Raw genomic sequence first — 12,493 nt, 5'->3', positions numbered from 1 at the left:
ATAGATGCATGTTCGTACAGTAAATACACAAATACATTGCACCTACGATTCGAAGGGTTGCAATTTTTTTTAAACGTTTTCTTCATCAAGGCGTAATTCATAGGTAACTATGCTAGAGAAAGGCACTTAAAGAGCCAGTTCACTTTTATGTACATAAGGTTCTTTTGTATGTCCAGTGTCAACCTAGTCCTTCTCCTCTCCAGGAAGCCTCACATCGGCCCATCCTCGCTCGCCCGATTTCCCGTGCTTCCTGATATTCCTCCAGTCTCCAATGTCCAGCCATCCAATCCTCGCCCGGTCGCCAAATCCTCCGATCCAAAGGGCTTTCTCCACAACCAATCGTGCCCAATATCCCCTGTGGGCAGCGTTAGGATCGCCGGGCAGCCAATATTTGGCATCCGGATGAGCAGTCAAGAAACACTGCTCGATCGCATGCCTTGCATCATCAGGGAGGGGAGTGGACAAAGGTTCGAGCCAGCCGATCAAGGATAGGCGTGGGAAGGCAGCTGGTGCCTTGTCGAGGTCACCATCTTCATCCGGCGGGGCGTGTTGCCACCAATCCACCGACAGGGAGATGTTGGAGCCAGCTTTGGTGTTTCGAAAAGAGGTTCCAAGATTCAACGCCAGGACGAGCGGGTTTCCGGAGCCCAAGAAGTCCTGAAGCTTTGAATTGTCGTCGCAATTGGCAAAGTAATCTGGCAGACCGATTGGGACGCCGATGAGGGCTGGATCCCGGTTAGTCCTTGGGAATACGGTGGATAGGACTCCCGTGGTGGAGAGGCCTAGCAGTCTCCTAGCCAGAAGGTGGGTGGTTGGCCACGAAGGGATGGAGAGACTGGAGTCCGGTTCATCGTCGGCATAAGGAATTGTCATGCGCGCTTCAGGTGGGCTCGAGTCGAATGGAAATTCGCCGGCTGGGGCAATAGGTTTCTGATACAGCGCATCTCTCTTATCGCCTCCCAGAAAGACGGGAGATGCACCCCCAAGACTGAGAGATAAGGATAAGGAAAGGAGTGTGGAGAGGGAGAGGAGCTTCATGGGTGGTTGAATACTGTCTCGGACAGCGCCGCCAATGGTTAGCAGACGATGTCTGGAGAAACGTAGATTTAGCAACAAAGGGAATCCGGGATCCAAACACTGTTTATTATATGCTCAACTAGTCATCCCACTAACTATGCAATACGTCACAAGGAATACTGTGGATACTCTAGGGAATTCGCCTCACGTGGAAACCTCGAGAAAAAGCGCGGCGTCGGGCGGGCTTGGAGCCTGACTACTATTCGACTCGGCTGACTCCCATTGCAGAGGGGGAACGGCGAAGATGGCGGCTGCGGAGAAGCAGCCCATTCTGTCAGCATGCGGGCGATGTCACCGGGAGCGACTTTTGCCGAGCGCAGCAGGAGCAAGTTTGATTCACTGCAATTTGGCTCGGCAACAGATGATCATCAGATAAGATTTGATCAGATAAGATCATACGACCAGAACCCTGCCTGTTTTGGGTTCCGATTGGCCGGTCGGCGCTTTCGAGGGCTTGGGAGCGGACCGAAACGGAATGGCAGCCCATGTTGGTTGCGCATCGTGGATTGAAGCTGCTTTTTGAATCTCTCTGGATAACTAAACTAAAGTACTTAAATGGCCGCTGGAACACTGGAGTTGTATGCCATCCGCTGTAGTCACTTCTTACTGCCAGCCACAACCTCAGCTATCAGTTAAGGTCCAGCAGGTAATCGTGCAGTTTATCAGAAAGCCACACAATATGACTATTCGGAAGCACGATATTGGTAGGCTCCATCCTTGCTTCCTCCCTTTTTTTTTCTTTTCGAGGAGGATGCGGGAATGTAACCCTGCCATGTGCAGTATTAAAATCCCGGGATGCCTGCATGAACGGTGAAATCCGTAGGCTGGATCTCTAAAAACAGTATTCACGGCTCTCCCATCAGTCGAGAGCACAGATGGCGAACTACAGTATGTCAGAACGGCCCAGTACATGTAGCATATCAACGTGGTTGACCGCTGTGGATGTGCCTGTACAGATTACTCCATCCAGCTTAACTAGTTAATCCCTTTCTTACTTGTTGGACAAATGGCAGCAATTTTTCTCCCGCAAATTGGAATCCGATTCGCTCTCATAATCATCGTCGAACTCCTGTCCTTTTTAAGTGTTTTACTCAGATGGCCAAAACTCCGTACAGTGATCGTGCAGACCAGGGCAAGAGGATGCGCTGTCCTAGCGAGCTAAACGAAGAGGGGTAGATGTGCAACTCGAAACGATCAGGCTCTCAGCATATCACACAGAGGCAGCCAGATGCTGTAACGCCTTGTCCATTCACTGGCAGGACTCCATTCCCCCCCCCCCCCCCCGGCGAAACAGACGGGTTTCTCGGGTTTATCATGGGTGGCATCCTTGCTCGATGCATCCAAGGCTCGTCCTCAACGGTGAGGCTGTGAGGAAGATCGCGGAACCAGTGGAGTTGAGTAAAGCAAAGTGTCTCCGGAGCGGCGGGCGGCCGGTTGGGAATAATGATGGTGACACAATTTTTTTTTTTTTTTTTTTTTTTTCCTTTTTTTACCCCTCCCATTCAGATCTTGAAAAGAGGGTCTTGCAACACTCCTGCGGGCTGTTTCTAAGAAAAATAGGCCATGTTCACCTGGGGTGAAGATAGCTGAACCACATGCTTGAAAGATATGAAAGAGAACATACCGTCACGTCCTTTTTTTTTTTTTTCTTTTGCTGACAACGGTTCCTGCGTCGTCGCGTCAAGGAAAGGTCATCGAAACATTGACCAGATGGTTTCTGCGCGACGCTTTGGCCCCGACAATCACCGTTGTAGCAATTACTGACACCGGGCGAGATGGACCAGGTCTTACCAGACCCATCGATGCTATTTCTGACTATGCCCCGGTGCAGCAGGATGCTCCGGTTGGAGCCCGAGGAGAGCCCCATCATCGAGGTCCGCAGCCAGTCTGCTCAGAGGTTGCATCTTTCCTCCATCCAACGGGAATTCCTTTTTTTTTTTTTTTTTTTTTTTTTCCCGCTTTCGAAAGACAAGCCTCGAGAAAAATTTCCGCGCGAGCCATGGTTCCACTCCTGTTGGTGGGGAGATCTAATTTCATGCAGGGCTCCTCAGGTGGAGCAACTAGAGACGCAAACACGTTAAACAATGCGATCGCCACCAAAGAGGGCGGTGAGTCGCTTCACGAAGCGTCCATATCCAAAGGCCCCAAGTCGACTAATATGGGGAATTCTCTCGCTCAAGTTAACTTCGCTAGCTTGCGCGCACCCCATCGGCATGATGCAAGATAATGCGGTGTGAAAAGAAAAAGAATACACTCTGATCCGCAGCCACTTTTTATTTTTTATTTTTATTTTTACTTACTTTTATTTTTTTTTTTTTGGCTAAGTCCTCTTTGGACCCAAGAATTTGCCTTGCCATGAATCCGTCCTCCGAGCAAATGAAAGTCCGTTTCAGCAAGCCACCGAAAAAGATTGGTCACAAAGCCTGGCACGTTTAATTGGCCTTTCCCAGACAGCGAGCGAACCACGCGTTCAGCAGTCGACAATGAAGCCCCTCCGTCCGGTGCATCAACAGACTCGAACATCATGCGGCTGATGACACAGCTACACAGATAATAGATGTCGAAGTTTTTCGATGACGCCAGACTTTGTTGAGGGGCTGCGTTTATGATTTCGTGCCTTGGATGCGGAGCCCGGAGAACTCGTCCTGGCTAATTTGGAATAAAATTACATGATTTTGTCACCAACCCACACTCTTAGCCTGAAAACCCCCGTCAACATGTCACAGTGATAGGCGGCAAGGGGTCCTCATTTTTTCCTAGTCCATCAATTAGCTGTTTCCAGTGGCTTTTCTGTGCCTTCAATCTCGACGATTTTGACTGGTCCCACGTATCCCCGGGAGCTGAGAACTTGGTTGATGGCTTACTGCCCAGGACGGAGACGGGAGCCAGTGAAGCTCTTCTGTGCCTGTTCCCACTTCATGTTGATCGATGGCTGACATGGCCAGAGTGAGGGCGTGCGGTGCCTCTTATCTCTTTCTTAAAATACGAAGGGCAGAAAATATAACAGCTCTTCAATCGCCACCATGATAGCTGTCACCCTTGCTTCTCTTCAATGCTGACTTTTATTTGCTTTTCATTTCCTTAACCGTTTCTTTTCCTTTATTTTCTTTTTTTTGGGTCCTGGGAGATTTTGTTGCATTGGTGCGACTCCATCCTTCGCTCTATATAATCTAGGGGCTCCCGTCAATTGCTCACCAGGAGCGGGCAATATTTTCTTTTATTGAAGTTTTGAATAACTTGCCTGTTCCCTGCATATAGTTATATATTTTCCTTTTCCCTCCCCCGGCCACATTTCACCTTCTCTGGCAGATGGACCACCCGGATGTTTCGGTTGTCGCTGTTGAGCTATCAGGTAATCGACCAGGGAAAACGATGGTGCTGCGAGGTGAAGGCCTTGGTTCTCCTAAGTTTCACACGATGCAGCCCCGCATGATGAAGCCAGCCCGGATGGATGGACAATGGGAGAACACGTTGCACGGCGTTCACCCCGCGCCTCCAAGGCGAATATCTTCACGAGAACCACACTGGAACGATGCGCGTCGCGAGGATGCCAGACCCCCGCAAGACATACCATCATCTCCCTCGCTGCCGAGCGGCAGTGAATACTCGAGTGACAGCAAACACGGACAGCGAAGAAGCAGCCAGAACTCCGGAACGTCGAACACAGACGAGAAGTCCAAAACGGAGTCCGATGAGGAGCACAGGGAGTGCTCGCCTCCGCCGATCGTGCAGGTCGAAGCCGTGCCGCCACTCACCAAAGTCCACTTCTCTTGCTACCAGTCTCATCGATCGTTCATGGTGTCAAAAAACGCGTATTACTCGGTGCCCTGTATGACGTGCCTCAAAGCTGATCAGCAGCCTCGATACCGCTGTACGTTCTGCTGTCTGCGCGTGTGCGGAGACTGCGCCAAAGGGATATCTAACTGTAAGGATCGATCTCTGATGGAGTTCCTCGAAAACTTGGTCCAAGGTTTAGAAGGCTCGTGACCATCGCGATGTCTTCTTTCTTTTTCTCTCTCTCCTTTTTCGTTGGACACCCATTCGGGTACAACTTATTTCTGTACAATGTATTTCCGCCGGAGGACCGAATGCCACCGAACCTGCCTGCTGTCTATACTTTCTGCACTGGCGCTGCAGAACTATCAGAACATAGTGGCTTATTGCCTCCTCTTCTTTCGGGATTTATAAACGGGTTTATTTAAGCTGTGCTCGCGCGCGCGGCTGGGGGGTTTGACGATTAATGTCTAATGCTTAATGCGACGTTGACATGCGGCTGGGAGGGGTCCGGGGGGAGTTCTACGGAAGGGAACTTGGGCTGTCGCTCGAGGCTGCTATTGGAACCGGAGAGCCTGCCATGTGTGATACACGAGCTGCTCGATACGTGCTGTTCATTTCTACATCGACTATGACAAAGCTTACTTTTTTGTTTGTACATACATGCTTTTGGTGATTGGCTGGCAAAGGCTGGATCTCTTGTGGTACTGCCAGGCAGCGCCAGGCGACCTTGTCTCCAAAACGGAAGCCGAAGTGACACAGGGAGAGGGGTGGCCACTCGTGCTGTTTATCTGGGACCTTGTTGCGCGCTCATCCTACCACTCTCATTCCTCCCATCCGGCCTGGGTCTCGACTACATACATACTCACATATTCGCCGCCTGGAGAAAACGGACGGAAATCCGGGGACTGTTTTGTTTGGCTGAGATTTCTCCTCTTCAAAAACTAAAATCCAACCAACCCCTTTGGGCGAGGTGGGAAATGCAGAGTCGCAGCCCGATAGCCGAGTTAATAATAACTGCTCAGGTCTCGAATGCTTCCACGTCCGCAGAGAGGCGTTGACGGGGTCCTGGGGGAAGTCACTTTGCGTTCTTTTTGGAGGGATGGTGCCGAGCCTCCCATCGTCGTCCTTTTTATTTCTTTTCTCGCGCGCGCGGGGGAGGGGAGATGAGGCCTCGTTCAGCCAGTCCACCAATTTCTTTTTTGTTTTTTTATGCTTTGGCTTGGGGTGGTGGCGATGACTCACATTCGGTCCGCCACATCCGTCGGCACGGGGGGAACTTCTACCAGCGAAAAAGTGAAAAGCGAAAAGCGCCGAGGGGGGAGATTTGGTAGTTTTATGGAGTATATCGAGCCCTCTTGTTATACAGTTATTATCAGTTGCTTTGGCAAACTCTGTCATCCATCCAAGAAAGCAAAGAGATCAGAAACTGTAGGATGTGTTCTTCGATGAAGATGTCGACGTGGTTGAGGATCGGCCAACGTTGCTGCAGCGGGATGAGGAGCGCGGTCTTTTGATTATGGCCCCAATTGCCAATGCTGTGGTGCAGCCATCTGCTGAGATGGAGGAATGCGAAGCGGAGCATCAAGCATAGGATCATGGCAAAAGGGGAGCCTGGTCTTCTAAACTATGTTGATCCTTCTGGTCGTTTTCTCAGTTACCTCTCCCTTTTTCTTTTCCTTTTTTGTTTTTAATTTAAATATCATTGGCTTGAGCTTCTCTTTTAGAGATAGTCCTTTTGCTCGTTTGCCAGTTAAGATCCATTTCATCTATTTTCATCTCTTTCCATTCGACTATTTAAATAACCAACGGACTCACTTAGTAACTTAGCTACGGAGTAAATACCTAATTGATGCACGTATTCTCGACACTCTTGACGTTGATATTTCGTCACCTTTTCGTCCGAAAATCAAACTTCCTTCTGACACCCGACGGTTCAGCTCTGTCAGGCTGGTTGATGATTTCACGTCAAAATTAGGTCCAGGAGTTGTCAGACGATCTCAGGTATGTCACGAGCGTCGCTCTCAATCTCTTTTTCTTGATTATTTTTTTTTATTTTTTTTTTTTTTTGCCCCCCCTCTTGTGGCTCATTTTGCCCGTGTTCACGGCGCTGAAACTGGGATAATGCATCGCTGCCTATTTGGCGTCTGGTTGGAGGCACTCGATGGCAACCTGAGCCGTTCTCCTCTCTCACCACCCCATATTTGCCTTCTCCCCATACCTGGTGTTACTTAGAACGATTTTTGGTTGTTCTTCTTTTTTTTACGAAGCATTGAAGTACATGCTCTTGTACTCCGTAGATGATTAATATTTTATTGTTTGAGTTAACTCCGTATCTTGAGCGAAGGTTGCTGCGCTTTTTTTCCCCCAGCCCCCACCCCCCTTGACGCTTTGAAGCCTAAAAACCCGCCCGGGCAGCAGAAGAGAGCAAGTGTGTGTGTGTGTGTGTGGTGAATAACTAATCATCGCCGACAAGAAAACTGGCGTCAAATCCCCAACCCCGTTCGACTCATCCTGTCCCAGCCTATCACTGAACTAACAAATGGGCTTATCAGGACTTGCAGTAGAGAAAAACGGGGATTGTCGAGGGCCAGCATAACGGCCTGCTCTCCATTATAATATTAACTCACACTCCTTCGACATCGGCTCGGTCGCTTTTCTTTACTTCTCTTATCACTGTAAAAAATCGAAATCTGAAAGATATCCGTTACTCACCCTCGCCACTCCATCCTACTTATCTATTTTTTTTTCTCTTTTTTTTTTTATTATTGTGTTCTTCTATAACTAATTCCCGTCCTTTGATTTGCTGTTCCTTTGTTCTGTTGTGATGACACTGGATGAATTTGCTGTGATACACTCATAACTGCCACTCCTTTGTTATCCCCCAAGTGTGCCGATTCAAGGCCGATATCCTTTCGGTAGAACTTCTCAGAAGAAGCCGGCCTGACCGATAGGTATGTAACCACTTACTCTGTTGCTGTTGTTGTCGTCGTCGTCGTCGTGTGCGCTCCTCCTTTGTCGCCTTAAAGCACTCCACCAGCGTGGACCCCGAGCCAATTCCCCCCTTTGCCACCACCTCGCCACCACCTTGTCACCACTACCCAAGTAAACGGCTGTTGGCACAGAGCCCGTGCAAAGTTACCACATCCCATCCTGAGAAATGGAGGAGTCATCGTTGCTCTTGAACTACTAAAGTTTGCTCTGGGCGGCTGACTTAACTTACTCAGCGTCGTGGGTTTTTTTAAACTTCTTCAGCTTGCCTTTTCGCCGCTGCCTCTGACTCCTCCCGCTTTTCCGGTGTTGGTGGCATTGCCTCGAATGTGTCATTGAGCTCCCGAACGTCGTCGGGGTGGAAGCTCAACACACCCGCCATCATCCTCCCTCCCTTCACCCCTTTCCTCCTCGCCATCCTCCCCGATCCTCCTCTCGATTCCTCTCTTCTGTCGCTCCCGATCGACTCCGGACAGCCGCCTGGATAAGCGCGTCGCTTAGCTGGTGCTGCCTGGCCCTCCCTCACCAACCACCTCCTCCTGTCTCAGCAATGATGTACCCTGCGTGGAAGCCTGCTCACGATCCGATCACCACCTGCGAAGATTCCGAGATTGCTGCTTTTCATATCGTTGTCGAGATGACTGCCTGCGTCTAGAGGGACCTTTTTTTCCGTCGCACCTGAAGGGGAGTCACACTGCTAACCCGGAGTTGACTACGCGCCGCCACGCCACATCGCTCCTCCACATTAATACCGGCTGTGCCTCTCCTTCTCCTGTGAATTTGATACCTTGCATACCGACTCTGTCCCCTGACGCTAGTCATCTCCTTTCCCTCTCTCTCTCTCGCCTGTTCTGCTTCCTCGTTGTCTTGTTTATTACTCTTGGAATCCCCGCGGGTGGTGATCGGAGTCATCCTCTCTGTCTTCCCCTGCCACTAGCTTCTCATTCCTCCGCCGCCTCCTCCACAAAGCTACCCAAGCTCAACACGCCTCAGCTACCTCTTCCTCGCCTCCGCCATCACACACCTCACTGCCTTCCTGCTGCTCCTCTGACGCGCTCCTCTGACGCACTCCGGTAGCTACGATCACGCCTTACCTTCTCATCCTTCCATGCCCATCATAGGGTGACTCATCCCTTATATCTACATAAACTTTCATCCGTCGTCATCACATTAAACCTGGCTATCTGCTGAGTTTAAGAAGGTTCCCCGTCGCCTTTATAACTAATAAAGACGGGTCTTGTCCCCTCGCTGCCTCTTCACGGTTATTATCCAAACGGTCTATTTCCCCCCGGCAAAATTAACCCGGATCATATATCGTCCGTTACCTCTGTATCCCCCGTTTCCGCGTTTACCTCTGTTGGTTTGATATAGAGTGAGCGCGGCCGTGCGTCGGATATATCAGTAATGGACGCCCTGGATTTCAAGTTTGCGAATCCAGGCATTCAAAATTCCTTCCAACAGCCCTACCCTTACGCCTCGTCGATAGCATCCTCCGCCTCCTCGTCCTCCTCTTCTGTCTTTTCCTTCGACGGCCTCTCTTCCTCTCAGAGTTCAATCTCGTCTTCCACCTCTTCGGTCGACATCATCTGGGAGAATGAGGCGTCCAGCCAATCAAAATGCAGAGGAGTGAGAGTTGAGTCTGGTTCACGCTGCATTCAAGGTCAAAAGAGTTACGCTGTTAAGGCCACGGAAACTTTGGTGGCGCCTGAGCTTCGCCAACATCCCCGACGGAGCTTTCGCTCTGATGCATCAGCACTCGGGTCGCGCTGTGCTCGACCACCACCTCCATTAACACGCGCATCTCAGCGGAGAGTCAATTTTGTTGATCACCTTGTCGGTAAGTGGGGGAAAAAACCATTCCTATCTTCTTGCTTTATGTTGTGGTTGTTGTCTGACTGGGATTTTCTCTTTTTTTTTCTTTTTCTTTCAAAAGACTCCGCTGCGCAAATCGTAGAAACCATATGGCCACTTTCCGTCGTGGCTGCCCGTAGTGACTCCGCTCTTGGCTGCAAAGGAGTCCTACCCCTCCGAAGTTTTATTCAGGAGACTCTCCGCCGTTCTCGTACCAGCTACTCTACGCTACAAGTCGCGCTATACTATCTTATCCTGATCAAGCCACGCATCCCAACGCATGACTTTACTGTGGAGCAGTCGGGAGCCCAGCAATGCTCACGTGCTATGCAGTGTGGGCGACGAATGTTTCTCTCGGCCCTCATTTTAGCTTCAAAGTATCTCCAGGATAGAAATTATTCCGCTCGGGCTTGGAGCAAGATTTCCGGTTTGAGTACCACGGAAATCAATCAGAACGAATTGATTTTCCTCAATGCAGTTGCATGGAGACTACATATTTCGGAGCCTGTCTTTCAGCGGTGGTCTGATATCGTCCTACGCTATACTTCTTCTACCGATGGTGCTTTTAACGGTGACGGTCTTTCTTGGCGGTCCATCATCCCGTCTCTCAACCCTGAGCTTGATACCATTGATTTGGACCCTGTTCGGAACGGGCACGTTTCAATTCAAGATCTGCTCTCCCCCGTTACGACCCCATCTCCAAGTCGCTCTCCCGTTTCTGGATATCAATATCAACCTTCGACATACGATCAAACTCCGACTTATTCGCACAGTCGCGGTGTCCGGAGCACTCTGGGTGTGGAGTCGGCACAGGAATTGCGGTTGCCATCTCTCCCAAAGCTTGGTGTTCTTCCAACCCCACAGATGAGCCCACAGAGCGTTTCCGACAGCACTCCTGCAGCGGGTGCTGTTTCATTCACTCCTCGTGGGCCGTCTATGACTTGCGCCATGCGACAAGCACAGAGGTGTGCTCAACGTACAACTCTCGACCAGCGACCACCGTTACGTGCGTTTAATAATAAACCAGCTTCCTACGAGTCGTATCCTCTCAGCACTCGGCGTTCGTCTCTTGCTCGCTCCTCCACGTCGTCTCCGGAGTCGATGATATCCGATGTTCCATCCTTGGCTTCGTCACTGTCCAGCCGCTCCTCTCGGTCCTCCTCTATTTCTTCTGTTGCGTCGGGAACCTGCGCGCCCACCCTGCCTCGCTTGGCTACTCGGGCGATGCGTCGCGGGGCAAACAAGGAGAATAGGAAGCCGCTCGCTATCGGGTCGCCAATCGACGAAGGATCTTACCAGGATATTATTTATACTTCACCCGAGCCTATGTCCGCTTCCAGCGTCAACGTTCCAGATCTGACCAACTTCTCTCTGGGCACGCCAGTTGACAAGGCTCATGAAGCGGCTCAGAGCCTTTGCGAGCTCTCTGCCGCCGTTCCTCGCTCCACTCCATCTCTGTCTGCTTCAAGCTCGCCTAACCGGATGTCCCGAAAGCGTGGACGTACTAACAGCTCTACTGGGATGGTTCTACAGCACCATGTTCGTAACCTCATATCTTTGGATGCCAGAAAAGACGAGGATGATAGCACCTATGTCATCCCGGACAATCGGGTTGCAGACTCGTTCTTAATTCCACAGCCCAAAGCTGTGCAATCCCCTGCGCGATGCTCATTTGGTGGTCTCCGGTTTCCCCTGCCACTGTCGTTCCCTATGGAGACTGGGAGCGTGAAGCGTGCATGCTGTGGAACAGAAGCAACGCAAGTTCCCTGGGGTATGAGCAGTGCATCAGCAGAGAGTGTGGTGGATATGGTGGACTAGACCAAGCCTGTCTATCCATCCACCTGCTTTCATGTGGATGCGTGTTTAATCCATGGGGATGGCATGTCTTGATGGTCAAGGTACAACATTTCCACTTAATCTGTAACCTTGTTTCCCAACTTCCCTGGATTCTTTGGTGTTTGTATGATGGAGCATTTTGTAAACCTTATGGAAGGTTTGCTTGTTTGTGTTGATTCTTTTATCTAGCATTTTGTTTCGATCCCTTCTTTTCCCCCTTTGTATCTTTTCCCTATTTGTTCCTCTCGCCATGTGATCTCTCAATGAAGTTGCAAGAATCATTGCGCCGTGAGTGAGCGGACACAGGAGCATGAAGGAGTATGGGAGTCCCTATGGAACTGAAAGGAATTCCCTGGCACGATGAGATGCTACTATCTCAATTTCGTATTGTATATAGCATACCTGTGGCATCTTTTAGGTATCTACGTACCTGCCTGCATGCTTACTGGTCACCCTGACTGACGAACCGAACGAACAACAAACAAGCATGGGACTTAGCTGTCTAACAACATATTAACCTTAGTATAGATAGCTAGCCATCTACCTCAATGACACTACTAACTTTAGATCTTTGTTCTCCATGTCAGCATGAGAGACTGTTTCATCTTGTCGCTGGTTGTCCAGTCTGGCTCAGCCACCAAGCCGTGAGCCCAGCCCAAAACAGCATAATATTCTCAAGTTTCATCAGCCTGCTGCTTGATGATACCTGTAGGCAGCACTCTCCTCTCTGGTGGCAATCCTCCTTAACCGCAAATTGCCATCATGCTTGGCTTCAAAACCACCCGAAGGCCTGCCGCTGAGAACTCACATGACATCCCCACTGAAAGTGACCTCTCAGATGGTTTCTCTCTCGCCACCAAACCACCCACAACTCACACCACTTTGATTTGTGACATCCCAAGCAAAAAAGGGGGTGCCTAGATTTTTAATCCATCATATTATTGATAATATCAAGCTAACTTGA

At 50.1% G+C, this 12,493-nt stretch overlaps 4 protein-coding genes across 4 annotated transcripts; 2 read left to right on the top strand and 2 right to left on the bottom strand.

Moving 5' to 3' along the window:
- Positions 1-71: 71 nt before the first annotated feature.
- D8B26_005694 (uncharacterized protein) lies at positions 72-1,101 on the bottom strand. The gene has a single exon (XM_003069255.2). The coding sequence runs from the start codon at positions 1,036-1,038 to the stop codon at positions 184-186; it is 855 nt and encodes a 284-aa protein (XP_003069301.2). The 5' UTR covers positions 1,039-1,101; the 3' UTR covers positions 72-183.
- Positions 1,102-4,386: 3,285 nt separating this feature from the next.
- On the top strand, positions 4,387-5,512 carry D8B26_005693 (uncharacterized protein; the record flags this gene model as incomplete). Its single annotated transcript, XM_066124966.1, has 1 exon — positions 4,387-5,512. The coding sequence occupies one exon, from the start codon at positions 4,387-4,389 to the stop codon at positions 5,062-5,064; it is 678 nt and encodes a 225-aa protein (XP_065981047.1). The 3' UTR covers positions 5,065-5,512.
- On the bottom strand, positions 5,496-6,282 carry D8B26_005692 (uncharacterized protein). The gene has a single exon (XM_066124965.1). The coding sequence runs from the start codon at positions 6,250-6,252 to the stop codon at positions 5,662-5,664; it is 591 nt and encodes a 196-aa protein (XP_065981046.1). The 5' UTR covers positions 6,253-6,282; the 3' UTR covers positions 5,496-5,661.
- Positions 6,283-7,168: 886 nt separating this feature from the next.
- On the top strand, positions 7,169-12,074 carry D8B26_005691 (uncharacterized protein). Its single transcript, XM_066124964.1, has 2 exons — positions 7,169-7,805; positions 8,079-12,074. The coding sequence occupies exon 2, from the start codon at positions 9,247-9,249 to the stop codon at positions 11,509-11,511; it is 2,265 nt and encodes a 754-aa protein (XP_065981045.1). The 5' UTR covers positions 7,169-7,805; positions 8,079-9,246; the 3' UTR covers positions 11,512-12,074.
- The last annotated feature ends 419 nt before the right edge of the window (positions 12,075-12,493 follow it).

Source organism: Coccidioides posadasii, chromosome 3 (genome assembly GCF_018416015.2).
Source record: "Coccidioides posadasii str. Silveira chromosome 3, complete sequence".
Lineage (NCBI taxonomy): Eukaryota > Fungi > Ascomycota > Eurotiomycetes > Onygenales > Onygenaceae > Coccidioides > Coccidioides posadasii.
This window is presented reverse-complemented; position numbering and strand designations above follow the sequence as displayed.